This window comes from Myripristis murdjan, chromosome 2 (genome assembly GCF_902150065.1).
Source record: "Myripristis murdjan chromosome 2, fMyrMur1.1, whole genome shotgun sequence".
Classification (NCBI taxonomy): domain Eukaryota; kingdom Metazoa; phylum Chordata; class Actinopteri; order Holocentriformes; family Holocentridae; genus Myripristis; species Myripristis murdjan.
Genome location: NC_043981.1, coordinates 4390412 through 4417472, shown reverse-complemented (window position 1 = coordinate 4417472; position 27061 = coordinate 4390412). Strand labels below are relative to the sequence as shown.

The 27061-nt window shown below is 43.2% G+C and overlaps 1 protein-coding gene across 5 annotated transcripts; it reads left to right on the top strand.

Annotated features, from left to right (window-relative positions):
- Positions 1–426: 426 nt before the first annotated feature.
- On the top strand, positions 427–27025 carry rp1l1a (rp1 like 1a). 5 transcript variants are annotated; one of them, XM_030066920.1, is made up of 9 exons: positions 813–901; positions 10450–10702; positions 11172–11564; positions 13504–13768; positions 13876–18788; positions 19835–20767; positions 21206–21607; positions 22037–22477; positions 24204–27025. In XM_030066920.1, exons 2-9 carry the CDS (start codon positions 10469–10471, stop codon positions 24726–24728), a joined length of 8106 nt encoding a protein of 2701 aa, XP_029922780.1. In that variant the 5' UTR covers positions 813–901; positions 10450–10468; the 3' UTR covers positions 24729–27025. The 5 variants fall into 5 exon arrangements, with proteins under 5 accessions (XP_029922762.1, XP_029922780.1, XP_029922771.1 ...); XM_030066911.1 differs by having other exon boundaries at positions 814–901; positions 13876–17813; positions 17982–18788; positions 21206–22477; XM_030066902.1 differs by lacking the exon at positions 813–901 and adding an exon at positions 427–563 and having other exon boundaries at positions 21206–22477.
- The last annotated feature ends 36 nt before the right edge of the window (positions 27026–27061 follow it).

Here is a 27061-nt window from a genome sequence, read left to right as displayed (position 1 = left end):
TTCCTTAGTGAAAATAAAATTATTATTATTATTATTGTTGTTGTTGTTGTTGTTGTTCTTCAGAAAGCGAGTCTATGCACTTCATTCCAGCTGATGATGATCTTTTTTTTTTTGTTTGTTTGTTTGTTTGTTTTGTTTTTTGTTTTGTTTTTGTTTTGTTTTTTGTTTGTTTGTTTGTTTGTTTTTGTTTGTTTGTTTTTTAATACACGTCAGTCCAGCAGAAGCCCTTATCCCGGCTGTATTTCCATGTATTTAAGCGTAAAACGTGTTGGACAGTCGGATAGCAGGAAACACACTGCGACGCTCTTATGATGAAAATGACGCACGACACGTCCGGGCTGATGCTGGCTGCGTGCGTCAGCCTTGACGCGGGGGGACTCACGCGCTCTCTGTGGAGCGAGCCTCCGGGGGACAGCAGCGGCCCTGTGGGGATCACGGAGCCGGCTTGAAGCTCAGTGCGGCTCGGCTGCGGCTCTGACTCTCGCCTCGGCGTCTCCTGTCATTTTCCCAGTTTGATGATCGGCTGTTCTCGCATCAGTGCCGTCGGGGACGCGTCCATGTTGGTGAGCCGCATCCTGTTGCTTTCCACCAGCCTTAATGAGAGATACAACTCTCATTGATTTGCTTTTATTGTGATTACTTGGGACTGTGTGTGTGTGTGTGTGTGTGTGTGTGTGTGTGTGTGTGTGTGTGTGTGTGTGTGTGTGTGTGTGTGTGTGTGTGTGTGTGTGTTGCTCCAGTTGTGTGGGATCTGAGGATGAGGTGAGTCATACACACCTGCTTATCTTATGGGATAAGAGTGTTTGTGTGTGTGTGTGTGTGTGTTTGAGAAAGATGTATTGAGCCCTTACGAAGAGACAGGAGAGGACACACAAATGTATGCCACATCATATACTGCAAGGTAAAGTACTTCTTTTAATTTCTTGTTATGGTTTTACACACACACACACACACACACACACACACACACACACACACACACACACACACACACACACACACACTTTTCTGTAATATGCAGAACACATTTCTAATCCTTGTTTAATAGCACAAGTGGTAGCAGCATCAGGTTTTAAAATCCAGCCATACTACTTGTGGAACAGATTTACCAGCTTTTTATGCAAAATACACATCATATGAACGTGATGTGAGTTTTCAATATTGTGGTGATATTGTAGGAATGAATATTGGTGATTTCATAGCATATTTTTTCTCACTGTATGCAGCCTTTACAATCAGGAAAACACAGTGTTTATGTAATATCATGATACTGCAATATCCAAAATCCAAGGCAACTAATTATAATGTTTAACCCTTTGAAACATGAGCAAATTCACTTGATATCTTTCTTTATCTCTGAGAAAAATATATTTGTATTCATTTTAATTATAGAATATTCAAAGTAAGTATTAGTAATATTAGACTACAAGTAAAAAATACCAGGAAATTCTCAAAGAAATTCCTCAAAAAATAGAAATAAAAACATATGAAGTGTATTTTGTGCACAGGGTGGAATGTAACCACCACAAGTTTTGGTTTCTTGCGGTTCTGAAAATGACATTTTGTTTCGTGTTGATGCTGGTAATCATTTGCCTCATAATGATCTCCAGATGCAGGTTAGATTTTATTTAGGACACTGAAAATGTGTAGCTTCCACAATACAAAGTAAGTTACTTATCCGTGTGTGGGGCAGTTGTTGCTTATCCAAAGCTTTACAGCTCTGACAGAATCTGAATTTAGAATGTGTAGCTCTAGAGGAGGAGACGGGGAGAGTCATGAAACTCCAGCTGGTGGCTTGTTTTCGCTGCAAAAACAGAGAACAGGCTGCAAAGTCTTGAAACACAGAAATGTCAGCTGCTGATGAGGCAGAGTTTGACTCAGTGGTGTTGATCAGCAAGCAAATCAGCCCCCTGCAGGTGAAAGATGCTCATTTGGTGGACGACTTCCAATCAGTGAAACTGTTTGATTGTAGCAGTTAAATCACTGAAATGAAACACGGGCATGCAGACACAGAATACACACATGGTGGCAAAGTGTTCACTGTTTGTGCAAACATTTGAAATTAAAAAGTGTAACCCTTTGAAACCTGAGCAAATTGACTTGATTTCACAAAGTAACATGGGTAAAATGCACTGAGCAAATTAGTAAGAAATTGCTTTATTTATTGCATTAATTATTTATTGATAGTATTGATTATTTATTTACTATTTATGTGCCTTTTTTTTTTTTTATTGTAAGTCCCCCCATGTGAGAGTTTTTAAAATCTTGTTATTTCAATATGACAATGACAATAAAGAACTTTCAACCTGAAAATTTGCAAGAAATTAGTAAAAGGTTACAAGAAAATAAACCTGAAAATTTGCAAAAAAAAAAAATAAAATAATAATAATAATAAATAAAATAAAATAAAATAAAAAAGGAAATGAGCTGAAATTTAGCAACCAAAAAAGGCTTGAAAATGAAATTTTAAAAAAGGAGAGAAAAGTCCAGATAATTAGCCAGAAAAGAAAATATTTTTCTTTCAACCAAATTTTATAAATAAATATAGTTAATAAATATAGTTTTCTGGATATTTTTCCTGAGTTGTGATAATTTTCTGATCTCTCTCTCTCTCTCTCTCTCTCTCTCTCTCTCTCTCTCTCTCTCTCCCTCTCTCTGCAATCAAGTCTATTTGCTGAGGTGTCAAAGGGTTAAAATGCTCATGAAATTTATTTAAACACTAGAAATCTGACATCCATCCAGGTCTCAGTGGGTTAAATGTAAAAACATGACACCTCTGGAAAGTGATGATTTGTTAGTTCATCCTTACACAAAGAGCAAACTGTTTGCACCAGCGGCTCTCCAGGGACGAAGCTCCTGGTTTGGCTGCCGAGCTCCTGTCAGCACAGGAACTACTCATCCATGACTTCCTGTCTACCCAGAATCCTCTGAGGCCCACCTTTTCTCTCTCTGGCTCGCTCATCAGAGCTGCAAACGTATGTCTCCCACCCAGTGAAGCGTGTGCCAGGCTCAGACCTCTGAAACACCGGCTTAGTATGAATTACAGCACTTGCTTCATAAAACAGTGAAATTCATTTAGTTAAGGTTTATATTTGTGGCTGATCAGTTGTTTGGATCAATAAACGCTGCAGAGTTGAGCTGTAGGCCAGGTTTACAAGTTGATGCTGGAGTGGAGGGTAACGATGATGCTGGGATTTCAAGTTCCTAAAGTATATCACCTGAGTTCATATGAACAATGGCACCTGTGAACACACACTAACAGTTACTGCTGGTCCTGTCTGCACCTGTCGGCCTCCGTCAGCCTCACATCATGCAGTCACAGTGACGGTCGTGTCTAGAAGGGAACCCTAGATTCGCTTCAAACTCCCACAAGTGCAGGTAGGGTTAACATTAAGGTTAGGTTTGCAGGCTTGGCAAGTCTAGGTTGCTCTGATTGGATAGCTCGACTCTTAAATCTTATGCTTTCATTCTGTTTTCTACACCCAATAACGACATGGTGAGTTTTAGATTACAAGTCAACTTTGCACGTTGGAGGCGAAACTAGGAGGCGAATTCCTGAAAGTTTGGAGGACCTCGTTACCTAGAAATTATGACGATATCAGGAATGATCTCTTCTGACTGGCTTGTTTTGTGCTTAAGTTTCAATTTGTCATGTCCTGCATGAGAAGACTTGCCGCCAGAATTAAGGATAAGAGAATTTGAGCCGGGCAGAGAGGGGCAATCTGTGGGGAATTATGAGGGATTGGATGTCCTTCTCTGTTATTCCAATTTAAACTTTGGACTTTGACTCAGAAGAATAAGATTCAGCAAACAAGGTGCAACTTAGGCTGTAGCCACCGTCTCTCTGTCTTGCTCTCTCTCTGACAGATGCCTCCCTGTTGATGCCATTATTAAGCTCAGGCCAGGATTGGCATTAATGGATCACTGCCCTCGAAAGAGAGGATTTTAAACCCAACAGGTCATTTACCTACATTTCCTTGAACCTAACCGTTTAATTTACGCTGCTGTGGTTGCTCATGTGTTCCCTGATCATTGCTGTAGCACTGTGCCAATATTAACTAGTTTGCCCATAATGCAGTTGGACATGTCGTCGGTGTTTTCTGTGATTTGTACACAGCAGGCACCCTGCTGAGAGACAGATTGTCTGGAGTTAAAATCCTCTCCCCCTAGAGGTGTGTGTGTGTGTGTGTGTGTGTGTGTGTTTGTGTGTGTGTGTGTGTGTGTCAGTAATAGACTGGAACAGAGAGAGAGAAAGAGGCGCTGGAAAGTTAGTAGATTTTTTTTACTTTTACAAACTTCTCCTTGTTATCAGGAAATCAGCTTTCCTCTCCCCCTTTGGCCTGACTGAAGTTCTTCAAACACACCACAGGACTAGGGGCTGGATTAAAAAAAAAAAAAAAAAAAAAAAAAAACACCCTCAAAACGCCCTTTTTCCCCATTTCAGACTCATAAACAGTTCTTATATATATATTTTCATTTTCTTCTTATGTCTCTTCCCTTCAAGATAACCCTTCACCTGAACTGGTATGCTTCCAGATTTGACAAAAATGACATTATTACCTATGCAGCATGTCAAAATTGAGAAGCTGCGGCACATGGTTGTTTTTGCGAGAGTGAAGACCTGTCTGGATTCCATAAACGGAGTCTGGTCTGTGTTTTCAATGAGGATGAAAAGTAACTGAGAGAGAGAGGTAACCATGCAGACTACATTTATTCTTGTTGACCATTCAGAAACAGCACTGAGATTTTTTGCATGTATGTGTGTTAGTATTTCTTACAAATAGACAGGCAGCTTTTGGAATTTGAACAAATTATTGGGTGGAAAATTAGGACAAAGGAGACAGCGGCAGAAGAGCAGAACAGAAATTTGTGTGCGCTTGTTATTGCAACCGGTGCATTCAATTGATTTTCACTATATAAATTAGTAAATTAATACTTCTCTTTGTGTTCAAGCCCCTGCCCCCCCCAACCCTCACCCCTCACCCCCAATGTACAGTATAAAATGTATGAATCCAGGTTTTCCACTGCTTGACAGACAGCATTAATATCGACTTTGACTTTTAATGAATGAAAATTTAAATTCAGTCTCCTAGCCTTAGTGGCAGTAAGGCTACATTTTGCTCACAATAATTCATTCAGGCCCTGATTTGAGACGATTGTTAGTAGGAATTTTAAACAGGTATGAAATGAGGGTGAGGAAAATAGTGAAGAATTGTATTTTTTAAGTGCTTTCTTCACTTTTTTCTCACATCATTTCTTCAGACTTATTTTAAGAACACATCGGGCTCAGATGGCAGCAGATGTGAGGGTCCAGTGACGTCGTGGTAAAAGAAAAGGACCTCCAGATGATGATCATTAACAACAGAACCACCAAATATTGTCATAGATCAAGTTATGTGTATATAAAAAAGTATAGTTTATATATTTTATATTTTTTTATTTACAACCTATAAAAACCGAAAAACAACATTAATCATAACAAATACAAAAGCATAATAATAAGAGTTATAGATAAGAGAGATAATTTAAGTTTATTTGACAGGCATAGTGCATATTAATAACATTTCTGAAAATATATCCAGAAAGGAATACAAAAACAATAATAATAACAGCAATAATAATAGGTAACTATGAGCCTAAAAGTGGGTTTAACTTAGTTGCATTTTAGTTAGAGGCTATAGAATCATATTTTACCTAATTTAACTTATTATTAAGTTTTCCATTTTATGGTCATTTTATTTAGATTATTTTTATATTTAGCAAAAATCACATTTGCTAAAAAAAAAAAAAAAAAAAAAAAAAACATAAATTAATTATATGCACTGTGCTCTGCAGGTCAGGTGCATCACTTGTCTCAACACCACCATCTTGGCCTCACCATAGCAACACCCCCCGCCCCACATACACACACACACACACACACACACACACACACACTCAAGTCAGATCCGAGGTGCTTAAGCAGGCTTTGTGTTCTATCCTTAGCCTCCCCTCCTCTCCTGTCTCCTGGTTTCTCCCCCCTCCCGTTCCCTCCTCCACCACCTGATTACTGGCCGCCATTTTACCAGGGGAGCCCTGGAACCCTGGGCTATGCTAGCCATCTCTGCGTGTGACCCAAACGGCACACACACACACATACATACACATACTCTCCTGGTCCGACTCGACCGGTCAGCCCCTGAGAGAATAGAAACCAACTCCCTCCGGCTGTTTTCTCTCTCTTTGGACCATGTTTCCTGAATATGTGAGTAGTGTGTTTTAATACCTGAGGGATGTAGTTAATGCATACTGGTGTGACTGTTGCTATAGGTGATAACTATTAGTGAAATTGCTCTTTAGGCAGCTTTAAAATGTTGCCATAGCTGATACACAGATATAAAACAGGTCTTCTGTTGGTGTATGGCAGTAAACTGGAGCTATAGCTCATATATACATTGGTAAAAGTGTTTCTTAATTTGATAAACAATGGCAAATAGGGGTCTTAAGTTGATGAATACTGATTAAAAAAGGTCCTTGAGATGATTGATAGTACTAAAAATAGATCTTTAGTTTACATATAGCGGTCAAAATGGTTTTGTAGTTGACATAGAGTGGTGAAATGGTTCTTTTGATCATAAATTCTGGTAAAATGTGCTCTTAAATTGCTTTAGTGGTGAGAATGATATTGACTTATAGTGTGAAAATGGTGTAGGAGTTGATATACAGCAATAAAAGTGAGTCTATATTTAATATTTAGTGGTGACAGTGGCTTTTAGTTGACGTTCGATCTTACATAGTGATTATTTCTTGCATCTTAAATTGCAAATTGCATGACTAAGAAAATTGCAAATATGGCTTGGTTCGTTTTATTCAGGGCTGTTGTGTTAATACAGTGACTGGGTGTGTGTTCCTCCGTGCCTGTGTAAACATTAACCTCTCTTGATGTTGGATTAAGTTGCCTCTTAAGGCCTCAGCGGGGGGAAATCATTTTTAAGCCGAGTTCTTAACCTGTGCAGTTCTTTCCACAGGACGGAGAGCATTAATCCTGAGTGACGGCTCAGGCCTACTTTTAGTGTAACAGCAGCATGCTCGCTCACCCTCAGTACTACCTCAGTGGGACTTTTAGGATGATAATATGATGACAATAACCGCGATCCACCAGCCATTTCATCACAATATTCAAATTTCTGAGCACCTCTGAAAACTTGCAACACAAAAAAGAAATACAGGATTCATCAGACTCAATCCTGGTTAAAAAAAAAAAAAAAAAAAGGTTCAAATGCACATTACAAGTTGTTATTGGCATTTCTTTTTTTTTTTTTTTTTGGCTTTGGCTTTGGCTTTGGCTTTGGCTTTTATTTTGATATACTTACTATTTTTGCGTGGGCCCTTTTTCTGACTCACCCAGATGTAGACAAGATATTCGATATCATTTTCATCTCTGTACATCCAGCGGTTTGATTCCTGTGGATAGCATTTTGTGTTAGCTTAGCATAAAGACTATGGGAGTCATTAGCCTAGCTCAGTCAAAGTGGAAAAAACTAAAGCTTCTCCTTCTCCTATTTTTTTTTTTAGTTCCAAGACATGTAATTCAAACACACAAGACACATTGTGTGACTAAGACAATGATCCCTATAGATTTCAAGTCTATCAGAGTCGTTAATGAGGAGCTAGCAGGACTACATTGCATCTTTAAGAGAACTAAGATGGTCCTTGCAGAAAGACAGAAAGAGAGAGAGAGAAAGTCCGATCAAAGGTGAAGTGGGATTAGGGAGCAGAGTGAGGCGGCCTCAGGTTAGGATTGTCCACAGCTATAGAGCAGTGATCTGCTGTGGCGTCTTGGCTCATGGGACTTAAGGTGCCCGCTAAGCTTGCTGACAACGCTCAGTGTTTCTTCATGTGTTCAGTTTTAAAAGTCATTGCCACTTTTTCCGTCATTCTGTATATTTTTTATTGCATTATTCTGTGTTTTTTCGGTGTTTGGCATGTTTGGAGTGCTGAAACATTGCAACTTACCGTGTGCACAGATTCATTTATTACCTTGCATTTCGATACTGCCCTGTCCACAGTACCATTGTGTAAAACGAGGTCTGGGTGATATCAACAAAATTCAATATCACAATATTTTTGACCAAACACCTTGACCATTATAGGGATGACTGCCTATTGGTGCGTTCATTAGAGATTGATGCACAAGAGATTTTTGATAAACAGTCATTAGTAATGTGGTTAAGATGACCAAGCAGGTGTAGAGGCAGATAATAAAACATCTATAAGAACAGCCAGAACGGAATTGCATCCCTTTACTGTAATGCAGCCTTTAAACTAGGAAAAGACAGTACTGATGCTAGATCACTATATTACAGTATCTGAAATCCTAAATGATATCTAGTTTTATATCATGACATCAGTGTAATATTGATGGATCGCCCAGCCCTAATTTTAACTGGGTTTCGGTTTTGCTTCATATGTATAATTAAAAAATGACTCACATGCACACAAACCCATGAAACTCATTCCAAACCCAACTGATGCTTCCAAGTATTGCCAACAAATATAAAGAGGTTCTTGTTGGTTGGATTCATGTTACAGTTTACTGTGATGATCAGTGTATTGTGATGTTATGAAAGTGAAGGTGAATTATGAGCTTGCATATTATGCAACCTAGCCTCTGCAGGCCATTCAGAAGCAGGGCAGACACTTTTTACTGTACGTCCTATCCAAATAGGATTTCTATACGCAGTAGCCTGCTCCTCTAAATATAGCAGCAGCAGTCTGTGGGAGGCTCTGTCTTTAGCCTGTGTATGCAGCTCCATGCATTTCATATGGAAAGCATATACTCTGACATTTCTGTTGTTGGGTTTATGGCAGTATAAGTCCATAAAGACGGGTCCACTGCGTCCAGAAGGACTGATCAAAGCACAGGACACAGCTGTACCAGGACAATAGGTGTCCTTTGATTGTATAATATAAAGATATCAGCAGCAACTGTAGTGTAAAATCACATCCAGGCCAGGGTGTTGTGAGAAACCTGGAGAATATGGTGTACAAGTGAATCATTAAATGTACACTGGGGTCAACTAAGTGAGGACTGTGCAGACTCAACCAAAAAAAATGGGATAAGCATGTGATTTGATCGCTGAGTCTACATGGTTCTCACACTTGCTGATAAATTGCATGCTGATTCCACATTTATGTGTAATAGGTCTAAAGAATCCTAGTTTCGATAGGCAGTTTTTCACAGTGTACCTTCAAAGGATCATCCCAGTGATTTTGCATGTTTAGCTTTAGCCACGTCACGTTTCTGCTAATCTTTTCCCAAAGCAAGCAGACACATTTTTAGAAGTGCCATATCATTTGCCCCCTTTTACCCAGCCACTGGTTTCCATTCTTTCCTCTGTGATATCAAAATGAACTTGTGTTTTGATCACTAAAATTGGCCAAAATGGTCCCTCCGCCAGTGAAAATAGTCCTCAGGGAAATGTTTGTTTTACACAGCCAATTATCACGTCTGTGGTTTATGAATGTTGATGATTTTGCTATCTGCCTGTTCATAACACTACAAGGTGGTTACTTCACCCAAAAAATCATATTTGAAAATCAGAGGATTTTGATTATTTGTTGTGAAATCTTAAGCACTCCCACATGAATTGCAAAATGGTGGGTAAAGTGGAGTAAGTGAGGTAAATATTCAAAATCACTGGTATGGTCCTTTAAGGAAAATGCAACAACAGTGAAACTACATCTATTGCGTGCATGACCTCAGCAGGAAAATAGGAAAACATGAATGTAACTTGTGTCAATCTACCAAATCATAGCTGTTCAGATTTAGTTGTAGACACACAATTGTAAGTGATCCTAGTTCGTTTAGGAGTTGCGTGACATGAATAGACCATACTGCTGTGTGATTTTTTTTTTTGTGACTTTAAATAGTTCTCTGTCCCCTTACAGTTCATTCCTAGCCATTTCAATGCACTGTGTGTAATAACATCGACATTTGAGCCTAATATGACGATTTTGCAGCAATAAGTGATGCAGAAAAGGAGGACTTAAGGATATCTCAAGGAAAAATTACATTTTCCTGGAGGTCTGCAGGCTTGATGTGAAAGTGGCTTTGTCCAAAAACATTTAGTCCTCTGATTGGATTAGCACCTTGTGAACTTTAACACCTCAGTCCTTGTTTTTTTGCCCGGTGTGTGCAGTCAAAAAAATACTGCTTCATCAAAACATAAGTAAAATCTTTTTTGCATAAAAATGACAATCACACTGTAGGTACTGTATGGTGTGTGTGTGTGTGTGTGTGTGTGTTTGTGTGTGTGAATTGAGTGCCTTTGTAATGTGAGCTTTTGTGTCTATGTGTAACTACTCTGCTACTTTAGGAGTGAAGGCTGGTCTAATATATAGGTTACATAAATAGATGTTATATATGTGTTATATAATATAAATGTTTTGTGTGTGTGTATCCCTCAGGTGAGAGTGAGTGGGCAGCATGTATTCGGTCCCAGTAGCGCTGTGGGACCCCCAGCCCCTGAATAAACATGGCTTGCCCCTCCCCTCTGCGCCCCCCTCCACCTCGCGCCACACCCATCTGACCACGACCACCCCGGCCAAGCGGATCACCTTCTATAAAAGCGGTGACAGCCAGTTCGGGGGCGTCAGGATGGCCATCCACAAGCGCAGCTTCAAATGCTTCGACGCCCTGCTGGACGACCTTTCCCAAAAGGTCAGAGCTCTGATCCGCAGTTTGCTAGAGATTTCTTTTGAAGCAGTCTGTGCGGATGCAGATGTACTCCACCCCGCAATACCTGCGCCTTTTCCTCAGCCCACTCCTGATGACATTTCCGTTATCAGGAGAGCTTCAACGAACAAAAATTAGTACATGAGCACCACCTTAAATTTTAACCTGTGCTGAAAGATACTCCCACCTTCCCATGGGAAAAATTCTAATTTAAATTAGCTTAAATTTTCCTGGGCTTCTGCGTGTTTTTTATTCAAGCCCTGTCTAGTAACAGTAGTGATTAAGCTGAGAACTGAAGAATCAGGGCACCTCAGTGGCTCAACTGGTAGAGCAACATATCAAGGCTCGAATAAAGCAGAAATTCCAGAAAAACATATTGAAAAATTATTGAATGATAGATAGATAGATAGTGCTGTGATGCTTAATGCGTATGTATGTGTATGTACATGTACAGGTTCCCCTGCCGTTCGGTGTGCGGACTGTGACCACCCCGCGCGGCACCCACAACATCAAACACCTGGAACAGCTCCAGGACGGAGGCTGCTACCTCTGCTCCGACCGGCGCCAGGCTAAGCCAATCAACATGGAGCTAGCGAGCAAACGCCTGGCCATCTGGCATCACCACGGCCGGCGTCCGCAGCGGCCCGAGGCCCCATCCTCCGCTCCGCCCAGCCACACTCCTTATAGGCAGCGGCGGATCCTGTTGGTGAAGAACAGCGATCCAGGGCTGAGGAGGAGCGTGGTGCTGAGCAGGAGGGTGACCAGGAGCCTCAGGGCTTTTCTGGACGAGATCTCTGAGCTGATGCAGTTCCACGTCCGCAAGCTCTATACGGTGGAGGGACGCAAGGTACAACACAACAGCCTTTAGGATTGTACACTATATTGCCAAAAGTATTCGCTCGGCTGCCTTCACACACATATGAACATGAGTGACATCCCATTCTTAAACCATAGGATTTAATATGATGTGGGCCCATCCTTTGCAGCTAGAACAGCTTCAACTCTTCTAGGAAGGCTTTCCACAAGGTTTAGGAGTGTGTTTATGGGAATTTTTGACCATTCTTCCAGAAGTGCATTTGTGAGGTCAAACACTGATGTTGGACAAGAAGGCCTGGCTCGCAGTCTCCGCTCTAATTCATCCCAAAGGTGTTCTCTCGGGTTGAGGTCAGGACTCTGTGCAGGCCAGTCAAGTTCTTCCACACCAAACTCGCTTATCCATGTCTTTATGGACCTTGCTTTGTGCACTGGTGCGCAGTCGTGTTGGAACAGGAAGGGCCATCTCCAAACTGTTCCCACAAAGTTGGGAGCATGAAATTGTCCAAAATGTCTTTGTATGCTGAAGCATTAAGAGTTCCTTTCACTGGAACTAAGGGGCCAAGCCCAACGTCCAAAAAACAACCCCACACCATAATCGCCCCTCCACCAAACTTTACACTTGGCACAATGCAGTCAGACAAGTACCGTTCTCTTGGCAACCATCAAACCCAGACTCGTCCATCAGATTGCCAGATGGAGAAGCGTGACTCGTCACTGCAGAGAACACGTCTCCACTGCTCTAGAGTCCAGTGGCGGTGTGCTTTACACCGCTGCATCTGATGCTTTGCATTGTGCTTGGTGATGTAAGGCTTGGATGCAGCTGCTCGGCCATGGAAACCCATTCCATGAAGCTCTCTACGCACTGCTCTTGAGCTAATCTGAAGATCACATGAAGTGTAAAGGTCTCAAGCTATTGACTCTGCAGAAAGTTGGCGTCCTCTGCGCACTATGCGTCTCAGCATCCGCTGACCCCGCTCTGTGATTTTATGTGGCCTACCACTCCGTGGCTGAGTTGCTGTCGTTCCCAATCGCTTCTACTTTGTTATAGTACCACTAACAGTTGATTGTGGAATATTTAGTAGCGAGGAAGTTTCACAACTGGACTTACTGCACAGGTGGCATCCTATTACATTACTATTACAGCACCATGCTGGAATTCACTGAGCTCCTGAGAGCGACCCATTCTTTCACAAATGTTTGTAGAAGTAGTCTGCATGCCTAGGTGCTTGATTTTATACACCTGTGGTCATGGAAGTGATTGGAACACCTGAATTCAATGATTTGGATAGATGAGCGAATACTTTTGGCAATATAGTGTATGTCTGGCATGGATTCTACTGTCCTGGTGGGAGCGTTGATTAAAACACCCAGGGAGAATTAATTTTACAGCTTCTTGATTAATTGGATATGGGGATGAACTGCAACTGATAGCAGGATGCTTTGAACTAAATAAAAACAGGAAGCACAGTTCCAGTGAACAAATTTGAGAAAATATCAAACAGTTTCTGAAATAAATCTGAAACTCTACTTTTAAAGTAAGCAGAAATGAATTTTGTTGTGTCGGAGAAGAGTTACTTTAGTTTAGTTTTGAAGATTTGTTATTCTTACTGATGTTCACAAAAGCAAAAATAACAATATGACATTATAAACTAAGGGGAAAAGGTCATGAAAAATTAATCATAATTGTAAAGAAATCATATTCAGAAAGGAGTAGGAAGAAGTTCAGCTTATTTAATCACAACTTTGGCAGTGGTTCCCTCCAAAAGTTGAGTGTATAAGTTAATATGTGCATGCCAGCACTTAGGTTTGTGTAGTGCTGGGCTAGATACTATGTCTGCATCAGCGTGTGTTTGGATGTCAGTGTCAGTATCAGTGTTTGGCTGTATGGTCAGTACCTGTTCAGCATTCTGTGTTGAAAATGGTGGGGTTTGCACATAAAAATGCTGATGTGTGTGTGTGTTTGTTTCCAGATTGACAGCGTGCAGAGCCTGATGACGTGTCCTGGTGTGTTGGTGTGTGTGGGTCGGGAGCCCTTCAGTCCACTGCTGCTAGATTTTATCAGGAAGAGCTCTGAGGAGAGGCTTCCTGGTCTGGGCAGCCGCTCCCCTGGTTTAGGCCCCAGGACCCCAGGGAATGGAGCCCGGTCGCCAGCTACTCAAGTAGTAAGATCCCCTCCTCATGGAGCTCACTCAAGAGGCAGCGAGTATAGTGAGGGGTATGACAGCAAGAAAAACGGTAAGTTGTTTAGGACTCAGGAGTTTGCATTAATGTTTGTGTTCACAGCTGCTCTACAGTAAGAGGAATTCATTTCCACTAAAATTTTCCCCTGTCTTTCCTTTCAGTGAACTTTGGTCTGCAAACTAAGAAGAGCATCATCCACCCACGCTCAGACTCCTCAAACCGCTCCACCCGTTTCTCTTTGTCTTCAGAGAAGTCGTACAGCAATGGGCTCAGCACTTGCTCCCACTCCCAGGCCAGGCCAGCCATTATGAACGATGACATTGAAAAGCGTGTACTCGTCAACAAAGATGGCAGCCTCTCGGTGGAGATGAGGGTGCGTTTCCGGCTCCAAAGCGACGAGACACTGCAGTGGTCCACACAGATCAAAAAATCCCCATCTATGAGCAATGACTCCTGCCCGCTGAGCCAGGCCCAGTCCCAGCCACATTACCTGCAGCAGGGCCAGTCAGAGAGCTGTTCTGACCCTGATTCCACCTCCTTTGACCCAGAAGGTATTGATTACGCCAACAAGCCTCTGCAACATGCCCTGGAACACCACTGCCCCTGCTGCTGCCAGAGACAGGAGCAGCATTATGACCTGTGGGAGAACCCTGCACACAGCCACAAACCACCTCCGGTCCCTCCACCGCATACATCCAGACACAACCACACTATGGTGAGACACACCCACTCCTCCAGCTCTTCATCCTCCTGTCATTCCCGGAGGGTGGTGCGCCGGCGAGCGAAGCTTTCCAACGGGGGAGGAGAGCAGGACCAGGTGGTCCAAGAGATGTGTGTGACAGAGGAGGTTCAGCGCAGAGTGGAGGTGGAGCAGGATGGAGACACCCACGTGGAGGTGTGCAGGATCAGCCGCTGCTGCAGCCGCAGTGAAGTCGTGGCCATGGAAAGCAACCTGCGACCCTGCAGCGGGAAGTCAGTTGAGGATGACAGGATTGACAATATTCAGGTCCATGATGAGTCAGTGATGTCAGAAGGGGTGGAGCGTCCATTATCTGCAGTCAGCAGCTCGTCACATGTCCTGCAGGCTCTGAAAGAAGATCAGGATGATGAGGTGGATGATCCGCCACCTGACTCCTGTCACTGTGGAATAGCCACCCCACATTTAGTGGATCAAGAGATGGATCAAGGTGCCAGGTCCTGGTCTAGAGCAAGCCGAGTCTCTCGCAGATCCAATAAAAGCAAAACCCCACATTTGGAGGAAGACGGGGTAGCAGATGATGAGGATGAGGAGGTGGAGCAGAGATTAGTAAGTGGCTTGTCCAATCAAACAAGGCTCTCAGTAGGCTCTGGTCAGTCAGAGGTATCAAAAGTATGTTCTCACTGTGGGGGCTGCAAAGGTGGGACCACCTCTGATTCTCGTGCCTCAGCTAGATCTGACCACAGGGTAAAGGAATCCAGCAGTAGAGCCTCATCCCATCATTCTCATCCTGCCACTCCAAAGCCTGCTTCACCTCTGTCAAACCAAAATAATGCTAATGGTGGCAGTGAAGATGCACGGACAGCCAGTGATATATCTGATGGCTCATGTGATTCAGCTGTGTCAACACGATCCAACAAGTCCAACCTTACCAATAATGAGCGCCTCTCCACAATGTCTAATGTCCTGGACGACAGAGCAGCTAGTGCCATGTCCAGAGCTTCCAGTCAAATTAAGCACTCTCGCTCTCCCACACCTGCAGAACCTTTGATAGCAGGAGAGGAGGAGGAGAGAGCACCAAGTGCTACCTCTACTACAAGCCACAAGTCCAGCAGGGCTCATGTCTGTAATGGCAGCACTGATCCCACAGCCAAAATAGATGAACAAAGAACCCCTAGCGCCATGTCAGCCAAATCCAACTTGTCTGCTAAGTCAAGAAATTCCCACAAGTCAACCAAAGTGTCAGAGCGGGCAGTTTCTCCCAAGTCAGAAACTGCTGAAGACATAACTGATAATCAAGGGCCTCAGGAGAGAGCTGCTAGTATTCTGTCAGTCAGATCAGCAAGATCTAATGTCTCAGGTAACTCTAGTAAGTCTCAAAAGACAAACTGCAGCTGTACTGCTCCTAACATCAAAACAACAGGAGAAGAAAGAGCAGCCAGCTCTATGTCTGCAAAGTCTGACAACTCAGTAAAGACTAGTGCTTCAGCTAAGTCTGAAAAGTCCCCTAAGTCCAACTGTCATTCAGGTGAGGGGGTTTCCTCTCCTGCTGACAATACAAGTGAAGAAGAGGCTGACAGAAACAAAAGAGCGTCCAGTGCCCTTTCTGCTACATCTAATGCTTCTGTTCAGTCTGGCAAGGCTTGTGCATCCATAGGTTCTGATGCACCGGGTAAAGACACAGCTGGGACCAATGAGCAGGGACATAGAGAGGAAGTCAGACCTAATAGCAAATTGTCCGCTAAATCAGCCAAATCAGCTAAATCAAATATTTCAGCAAAGTCCAGTACATCTCACAAGACTACTTGCAGTCGGTGTTCAAGAGCAGTGTCTCCAGGTTCTAAGGCAGCTAATGTCCCAGTTAGAGACTCAACAGACAGAGAAGAAGACCAAAATGAGGAAGGAAAGGAGATGGAGAAGAGAGCAGCAAGCACTATGTCAACTAAATCAAATGGGTCAGCCAAATCCAATAAATCTCACAAGTCCACCAATGCTTTTGAAAAGGCTCTTTCTCCTGAGTTAGAAGCTGAAGAAGATGGTGAAGACAGGACTGCCAAATCCACTAAATCTAGCATGTCGGTTAAGTCTGCAAAGTCTGATGTTCCTACAACTGAGACAAATGGAGAAGAGCGGGTGGCTAGTGCCATGTCTGGAAAATCTAAATGTTCAGTGAAGTCCAGCATTTCTCACAAGTCAAACTGTAACAGGAGTCTCAAAGCAATGTCACCCACTTCTAATCCACCAGATCCTGTCACCATGAAAACATCAGAGGAGGCTGGTGAGGATGGAAAAGAAACAACAGCAGAGAGAGCGTCAAGTGCCATGTCTACTAAATCAAGAAAATCTAATTTGTCAGATACCCCATCACATAAGTGCAGCTGCAATGGAACAACAGACATCCCTGTCATTGAAACCGAAGATGCAGATAAAGAGGAACAGGGAGTCGAAGACCGTGCACCCAGCACCATATCCTCCAAAACGGCCTCCACTATAAAATCCAAGCATTCAGGCAACAAAGGAGCAGGGAGGTCTAACAGAGCTTTGTCTCCTTCTGCTCAAACTCTCTCACCCAAGAACACACGCTCCCCTTCACCAAGATCCTCATCCAAAAATCCCTCCCTCAGTCCTGAACCTCCTGTGCAACAATTGCAACCAGGCTCCAGTGACGGGGAGCCAAGAGGGCCCAGTGCCCTCTCTCGTCACTCCACAGCCTCTTCTAAGTCTACCAGGTCAAAGTGTCAGTGTGGAGCTTCTTCAGTGCAGAAGGTGAAGAAAGAAGAAAATGAGGAGGTAGCAACAAAGGATGATGGACTTGAGGAGAAAGTTCTGAAAAGTGAGGAGGATAAAGAGGCTTCAGGAGTCACTGAGCAACCTCAGAGTTGTGCCTCATCAGGTTCCGTCTCTCTTGATTTGCCAGAGGATCAAGAACAAGAAACACCTGACTCAGACAGTGGCAAGTCCCACATCTCATTTCACACTCACCAGTCCACTCATTCTCAGAGTAAGGGCAGACACAAAACAGCAACTCCCAGTAATGTCCAAAAAAGCACTTTGTCTCCCAGTCCTCAATCAGTCATTATCCCCACTATTGAAACACCAAAAGGAGATGGAGAGAGTGCAGAATTGAAAGGGCAAACAACTGAAATAACAGTCAGAGCTTCTTCAGCCAAAAGCAATTCCTCACTTACAAGCAGTAGGTCTCATAAGCCTACCTCTAATGGCAGTGTCAAAGCAGCAGCACGAAAGCCAACCAGTAAGCCTGAGGACCAAGATACTAATGCCAGCCCAACCAAAACAGGAAAGGACCTTGGAACAGGAAGTGTGAAGTCTGCTTCCACTACAAGACCCCGCAGCACTGCAGGTAGCCATCAGGACACCTCTGACAACAGGACATCATCTGTAATGTCATCACAAAGTGCTAAGGTTCGGAGCAAATCTGCCATGAGTAATAGCTCCAAACCCACTGATGTTGCAAAAACACTTGCTGGCGATTCAGCCAATGAGGAATTCAAAAGTCCTAGTTGCCTCAGGCCAGAGTCAGCAGTCTCAGCTCACTCAGGCTCAAAAGTTAAAGCCTCAAAGGAGTGTAAGGGAGAGGAAAAATCAGTCCGCAGCACTTCAAATTCAGAAGTCAAAAGTCACAAGGTCAAATCCAGTGCAGCAAGCAACAATGGCAGTGTCCAATCTGTCAAAACATCTAGTTCTCAAAAGAAAGCAATGCCTAAAGAATCCTCAAGCCTCTGTCCGAACCCATGCATCAAAGTGGAGACCTCTAGTGAGAGCACTCTGTCTCAGTCTCTATCTGCTGCCGACCTGTTGAGAGAGACCATGCCTGCTGCACGTCCTCACAGCCGACAGTCAAAGGGCAGCGCTGGCAGCAAGAAGACCCAGAGTGAGAAGAGTGGGAAGTGCCATAGAACCAGGAACAAGGAGCAAGAGGAGTTGACACCCTCCTGTCTACCCAATGCATCCCCTAATGAGGTGGTCAGCGATTGGCTGCGGAGCATCCCGGCTAACAGCTGCATGCTCACACTTGGGGATGAATTGAATGAAGGAGAGGAAGAGGAGGAGGAGAAGGAGGCAGGAGAGGGACCTGTAGAGGAGGTGCCAGTTGAAGAGGAGAATCTTGAAGAGGACAAAGCGGAGGAGGAGGAGACAGTAGAGAAATATGAGGTGGAAGAGAAGGTGGACGAGCAAGATGATGATGTGGAGGATGAAGAGAAGTCAGATGCAGCTCCACCTGGTGCTGTGTGCACTTCCTCTCACCCCGCACTATTCTCCAGCAGTGACTCTCTGCCCAGGAGCTGCCATTCATCAGTTGCAGTGATGAAAGTTCTTCTGAACCCTACCGTAGGACGATGTAACAGCCTACCTGAGGTAAGTCAGTGATTACAATTGTTAGATGTAATTGTTACAAGTAAAATTATTTGTAATTTTCTGTAATCATGTAGTTATATATATCTTAACCTATCAAATTATCTGTCATATGGGACAATCTCAATGAGCTGATAAGGTTGTGTTCTTTGTCTCATAAGTATAAAAATATGATAAACATACACTACATAATAACACTATGAATAAATCATTATGAATAGCCATGCATTACATATTACATAATTGTATGTAAGACATACCCATTTAAAAGTATGTGATTCTGATTATTATGATTATATGATTATGATTATCACTGACAAATGATCAAGAAATTGTGACCAATTAACAGTGGATTCACAGCTCTCAAATGTGCATGTGTAATGTGCATGTGCAATGTGCATGTGCATGCAACTCTATGTCACACAGTGTTCACAGAGGTGAATCCAAACTGCAGATACCAGGCAAGTAGACCAGTGTAAAATCAAATGGTCTTTAATGAGACAAAAATCATAGTCCAAAATAATCCAGGTCAGAGCCACAGAAAGAAACAAGCAAGGTAAAGATACCAGAACAGCAGAGAGAAAATGAGAAAACCACTAAAACAGGCTACAGCTAGACACTGGACAAGACTTACTTAGGTAAGATTTACAGGTAATGCTGGCAAAACACAGGGAAAAACACTGGCACGATATGAGAAAGAACACGGATTAAACCACAGGTATATATACACAGAAGACTAACAAGGAAATGAGGTGCAGGTCTGAGAGGGCAGGAACAGAAAAGTGGAGGGAAATTGCATGATTGGCTCAGGGGAGGTGAAACCGGGGCCAGGGTGATGAGGCTAATTCAGGGCAGGTGTGCTTGGAAAAACAAACTAGGCATTGATATAGGATTAAAGGAGGGACATACAGAACACACAGACAACACCAGCACACTGAAGGCAAAGGAAAAAAGGGGATAGACAAACTGGAAAACTGGGAAGTGTGACTCTACATATTTATATAGTATGTAAATAATGAGAATTCTCTCATGCTTTCTTTCTTCTGCAGGTGTCTGCAGTGTATGGTCGAAGACTGAGCACATCAGCCAAGGGGCTGCTGGACTGCCTGGCACAGCTCCAGCTCATTGAGCCTGGAGCGAGCTCTGACTTTGAGCAACAAAAGGACCACAATGAGCGCTACAATGACATCATGGCCATTCTTCAGTCACTCTGGCTCACTGAACCCCAGGACAAGGAGAACAAGGATGCACGTGAAGAACAGATTACCCCACCGAGGTCCTCCTCAGGGGTGGATGTGAGAAGTGGTTCCGGTGGCTCAGGGAAGGGCAATGGGAATGAAACGCCACCAAAACCAACAGTACATGAGGGAGCAGCGGGAGAAATAAAAGAGGGAGAGGAAGGACCTGGAGAGGCAGGAGATGACAAAAATGCAACAGAGGAAGAATCAAAGCCTGAATTGCCAGAGCCATCTGCACAGAAAGAATCCTCAAAGCATGGAGAGGTCCTCCAGTGTCTGGACAGCCCAAAAGCTACTGACACCCCATCCTCATCAGACAAGAGCTCTGCCAACGAGGGCTCCAAATCCCCCACCGATAACGAGCGAGAAATACTTGAGGACTCCAGCTCTGGCACGCCCCCCACTGTCATGCGAGCCCCACTGTCCAAACGACAGTCCCAAGACCCTGATCCAGTGTGGGTCCTGCACCTTCTGAAGAAATTGGAGAAGCAGTTCATGGAGCATTACTCCAACGCAATGGCTGAGTTCAAAGTTCGCTGGGACCTGGATGACAGCATCATTCTGAACACCATGATCTCTGAGCTGAAGGACGAGGTGAGTCGGCGCATCCAGAGCAGCATCGAGCGCGAGCTGAAGAAGATCCAGGGTCGAGCCGGGAGAGGAGGGAAGTCACCAAGGCCACCAGAAGGAGGGAACCTCTCCAGAGAGTCCACTATGACAGAGAGGAGGCGCCGGATGTTAAAGGTTACAGAAACACACACAAAAAATCCAGTTGTCCAAAAAATCCCATAAGCATAACAGAAGCCCCATAGTTATGGTCTTTTTGTATTAACTTTTGATGATCTTTTTCAGATCATCCTCATATTAATTCTTACTTAAACACAAGAAGTCTGACCTCAATCCAGCATCACTGATTTGACCTTTTAATTTAAAAAATAAAATATAATTTTCTTATCACTATGTTGTCATCAAGTGAGTTTGCTCATGTTTCATATGGCGAATTGAGCTTTCAAAAAAACAACAAAAAAATGTGATTGGTTGTGGGGATCCTATACTGAGGATCAGGGCCCTTGGTGCCATGCCTGATCTGCCTAGTATACCCAATGGCTCTGACCTCCTCCTTTTTTATCCAGTGTAGTATTCTGGTTTGAATAGAAGATGAACAATGCTAATTTTTTGCAGGTCATGAAGAACCAATCGGTGAAGACTGCTGAGTCCCTCAGTGACGAGGAGATGGCAGGGGAGTTCAGCGACCAGCGCAGTGAGGACGAGTACTGCCCATGCGATGCTTGCATGCGCAAGAAAATGGCCACCCGGCCTCCCAAAATGGTCGCAGCGTCAGCTCCAGCACCGGTGATGATGGAGTTTGACCTTCTTAAGATCCTCCAGCTGAAGAAAGCCCCGGAGCCTGCAGCAGCAGCACAACCCATGGAGGCGAAAAGTGATAGTGATGTTGTAGGTGACGAGGGAGGAAATTTAGAGGTATTGCATGAGGAAGAGGAGGAGGAAGAGACAAAAGAGGATATCAGACCTGATGTTGTTTTAGAGGAGACGATCCCTGAGGAAAATGAGGAGGAAGGGAAGAGAGAGGAAGATGAGTCAGGAAAAGAGACTGAGGAGGGAGAAGAGCTAGAAGAGAAGGAAGGGGAAGAGGCCGAGGTCATGGAGGAAGAGGCGGCTGAGCAGGGGAATGAGGAAGAAGAGGAAGATGGAGAGGCTGAAAACGATGAGGGGGATGAGGTACAGGAGGTAGGACAAACAAGTGGTGAGGAAGCTGGAGAAGAGGAAGCCGAGGAGGAATGCACATGTCAGGCTTCGGGAAATGAGGGGGAGAGTGATGAAGTTGAGGAAGGAGAGGGGGGAGAAGGGGAAACAGCGGAAGGAGAGGAGGATGAGGAGGAGGCTGAAGATACAAGTGACAACACAGGTGAGGAAGAAACAGCAGCTGATGGAAAGACAGCAGAGGAGGGGGAGACAGGTGAGGAGGATGGAGAGAACGCAGGGGATGAGGGAGAGACAGGGGACAATGAGGGAGAGACAGGAAGCGAAGAAGAGGAGAGTGAGAAAGACACAGTAAAAGAGGTTAGAGGTGGAGAAACCATTGAAAATGGAGAGGAGGAGGACGAGGAGGAGGACGAGGAAAGTAAAGAGGAGGAGGGGGAGGAAGAGTGTGTGGTGTCGGAATTTCATCAGGATGAAGAGGAGACGACAGGGAAGGAGAGCGGAGATGATGAGGCATCTGGGGAGGCGGAGGATGACAACGCCGTGCACACTACAACAAACGAAGAGGAGTCGACGCTGGTGGAGGAGTTCGCCGAGGGAAACATCAGCGCCTCAGCGGAGGCAGAGGATGAAGATGATGGGGACGATGATGCTGCAGAGGGCACCTCAGACAAAGACACAAAGGGAGGAGAGAGTGAGGAGGCATCAGAGGAGGGAACAGCCTCACCACAGGTAAAGAGCAGTCAACCTGATGCAAAAAAGATGTTCCAGGCCTGTTTTTCATTTTTCTTTATACAGTCAAAATTTGCCCAGTCACCCTTTCTTTGGATAATCCACTACAGGTGTTCACCAGAATATCAACTGCTATATAAGTTAAATATAAGTAAAAATAAACAATGATAATATTTCCACATGTCAACATATCTATTAACATTCTGTTGTAGACGTTTGCTGCATTTTAACAAACATGTAAATGACGTTATTGCTTGCTGTGTTTTTATGAAACCCACCAGAGTTCTGGGTAATACACACATATACACACAGGCTTATGTCATGGTCAACAATTTTATTACCAATCACAGAACTGGTGGGCGTGTTTTGCCCATAACTCCAGTGGGATCTATAATAATGGACCACCGCTGGGGGGAAGACCTAGAAACTAGTCAGTTAACATTCTGTTGAATATCTATAACTGACTATCCAAAGAGGGTGTTTCCAGCTTCCCTCTTAACATGATTTATTATTTATCATTCCATACTAAAGACTATTAAAATTATTCAAATATCTAATAAGAGCTTTCTTTCCAAAGTAACGTCTGTGTTTAAGACAGAATTTTTCATGTTCTTGTCTGCCTTTCATTGTCACTACATTGTAAATTTCTTAATGTGGAACAAATCTCTTAAGATGTCAAGACAGATTTAGGGAGACAATTTTCATCCAGCTTCCAATGAGAATGATGAGAACACTTTACCGCCTCGCTAATGATGTTTAATACTAGTTTTAGTATCACCTTTCCTAAAGCATCAGTGAGTATTTGGATCCCAGTTTAAAAAGGAATCTGACCTACTGCAGCCTCCCACCCCCCCCCCCCCCTCGCCTCTAAGCCAGAGGGAAAAGATAATCTTGCTATCCAATTAGGCGGACTGAACAAATCTGTTTGGTTTGGCAACAACAGGGATCTGCCAGTGACGGACGCCTGCTGTTATTGCCACTCACCAACTGTTTTGTGAAAAATATTTGAGTATTTGGTTCTTTGGTTTGTATGACCCGGGTTAGGTTAAAAGTGCAATATGCAAAATCGAGGGTCAAATGAAGTGAGGCTGATTTTTACTTTTTATTTTTTATTTTTTCCCAGCTGAATCTAAATGATAGAGTCTTACCAAATTTGCACAGCACACTTTTAAATTTATCTTCAATATTTCGCAAATTTAAAAGTTAAATTTACATTTATTTTTTGTTTTTAACATTTATTAGAACAGGAGTCTCCCACAAAATGGGTTATATTAATGTGAACTGAGACCAAAGATGGAAAAGAAAAATAATTAATAAAGGACAAGAAAAAAAAAGCGATAGTAAAAAAAAAAGTAAGATTAAAGAAGAGGAGAGATATATCCTTATTTGCATTTTATATAGGCTTTCACATACACCTCAGATTATCCAGTAACATATAGTACACTAGTACAATTATACAGAGGATCATCTTTCAACATAAGCATCTATTCAGAGTTGTAGAGTTTTCCATACAGTTCATATTCTTAAGTTAAACGATAATTGTTAATAACCATTCATACAAAAGTTATAGAGGCTTCTTATCTGAGGAATTCATTGTGTTTGAAGCTATTTGACCACCACGTGGCTAGATTTACTGACACTCAGCTGCCACAGTAGTCCCTCAGTGATTTCACTTAGTCCATTGTAATTGCTCAAAGATGACCTCCAGTTGTGTTGGTTCCTACAGGGCCAGGAGGGGACTAAAGCTGCCTGTGTGACCGAAGGAGAGGAGGCAGATGCCGAAGACTCGGACAATGACAGCAAACGCCCGAGCGACAACAGCGCGGGCGAATCGGGACGCGAGGGGGACGGGACCACGGGAGACGAGGGCGAGAGAGAGGATGGAGGAGGAGAAAGCGAGGAGGTTGTGGAAGATGCTGTGGAGGAGTTTAAGCCTGAGCAGGAGGAGGAGGAGGAGGAGGAGGCGGCGGCAGTGAATGTTGAGGTGAGGAAAACCAAAGAGGAGGAAAAGCCTCTGCGCCATCAGTTCACCAGAACCTCCGTGGAGTCCCAGTCGGGATCCATGGAGGCCATCGACACGCTTACTCCCTCACGCGCCGCAACCGCTGTAGAGGAAACTGTGCACAAAGTGGCTCTATCCACCGGTGAGGGGGCTGCTGGGAAGGGCCAGAGGAGGAGCCGCTCACCGGCCAGAGTCAGACGCCGCAAACCCAAAGAGTGCGACGTGGAACTGGACGACCTGGAGCTCTAACTCACACGGAAACAACTCATGGTGCTTGAAAAGACCAGCCACCTGCTCCACCAAACACAACACACCTGTTACACTGACACAAAAAGCATAGAGCTGTGGAAACCATGAGGACCGCAACTTCCACAAACTCTCTCTCAGTCAGTGACGATGTAGGTAGACTTACTTAGGCCAGTGAACTGTAATCCTGACCACGAAAGAGACTGAAACACTAAAAGCACTTTATCACTGTAGATCTGGTGTAGGAGGAGTCTTTTCAGAGCGACGTCACATCATGTGACCGGGGGGGAAACGTCTGGCAAGGTTAGGAAACCAGAACCTGAAACTTGAAATTAACCATTATATCACCTAACACGATTAAAGACAGACTATGCTGTTTCAAATGGGAGGGTGCACCACTTTGCTTACTAATGTTTAAGATCAGGCCCAGGCAGGATAAATTATTAATGCAACACTTTTAAATGCCTGTCTTTAATTGAATGTTTTGGTGTCAAATGTACCAAAAAAAAGACCATAAAAATGCATAAAAATACTCCAATATTTGGGGTTATGATGGGGTTAAAGGCTTTTTGTAAAATATTTTCTTGTGAGAACTGAGTGGCATTCATCATTCTTTACCACATCATAACAAGTTAGGTGGGCTCCCCTTTGAAACTGCAGTCTTTCTTTAAAAACACAGCATATTTGTAATTGATATTTGTATATTTTTAGAAGCAAATTGTATTTATGTACATCTATTTTCAAGGGATATATCTATTCCTGTACTGTACATGTGCTTACAAATAAAGTGTGGTCGAGTATATTTTTGAACCACAAAAAAAAAAAAAGAAATCACATTTTTGAACACCTGAGCAACAGCTTGGTTCTGTACAGTGAAGCACAGATTAATGAATTATATCTTATAGCCATAAATATACCACATACCTCCAAGAGACGTTAGTCGACTGTTACCAATGTATCAATACTCGGTTAGTATCTCAGCTGATTGGGTAGGAGCTTTTGTCTTTTTCTGTTTATTTGTCTCAATAAGTCAGTGCTGGAGTCTCAGGGATCTGGGCTTGATATGACGCTGAATGCATGGGAGGGATGGGCATGTTGCATCCTACAGAAGCATAATGCATTCATTTCAGAATAATAATAAAAAAAAAAATCTACCCTGTTTTTTTCATTTAATGAGATAATTATCTCAATCTTTTTTAAATCTGTTTTTCAGATTTAATGAGAAGATTTTGCCAGAATTCTGATAAAAGATTTCTCTTTGAAATTGCTTTTCTGGTTTAATGAGATAATTATCTCATTAATTCAGAATTCTGATATACTTATATCATTATTCAGTTGTTTTCCTGAAATGAACACATTTTGCTTCCCTGGATTTCAAAGTGAAATCGATTGAGTATCCCTGATTAGATTTATAATCTGTAAAGTAAATGATACTCAAACTCAGCAATGTAATCTCTTACCATTATGAACCATTATTTGACAAAAAAAAAAATATATCTCATTTCTTTCTCAGCAACCTTACCTCATGATATTTACTGATTATATGTAATCAGATTGCTGTTACCCTTTACTCGCCCCCTGCAGCCCTGGTGGGAAGATTGCACACTCAGCAGAGCATTGTCACTGAAAAGGTGATTATTGTTCATGTGTGTGATGATAATAGCAGCCTTGTGTTTCTGATACATAAAGACTGAAATACCGGGATGCTGTAGTTTGACGCATACCTTCCCCCGTTCACAGCAATTTGCTTAGGTGTGTGTTAGACGTGCTGGACTCAGATGGGGCTTGCATAAGCGTGTGTCTGTGTGTGAGTGTGTTGGAGTGTGTTACTAATGCCTTACTGTATCCATGGTTATATGAGGGGAGATAGAGCGAGAGGAGGAGGAGGAGGGAGGCAGTTCGGTGTTTGTCTTTATTTGTACTGTGGTCTGACTGTGGCAATGGCTCTCAAGCAGAATGAGAGTCTATCAAACAAGCTGGGACGGGTGAAACCTATTTTTCAAAATGCTGGAGAACTTACTTTTTCAAATTTTTAACCGGGCTAGGTAATCGAGCAGGAGACGCTGCTGTCACCAAGCTAAAGTGAATTGTGCTGTTTAGGTTTCAAGAGGCCTGTTTGTTTGGGTTACCGAGGGGGAGGTGTGCCTATGCCTATGCTGCTATTGGTCTGTTTGGCTGTCCATCAGTGTATGACATCACCAAATGAAACACTATGTACCTAGAGCGAACAGTGTAAAGTTTCAAATGAACTATGACTGTAATAATATTGATAAAATCATCAAATAAAATGTTTGAATGTATAGTGAGGACTGTGTGTGTTATTTTCAACGTGTCTG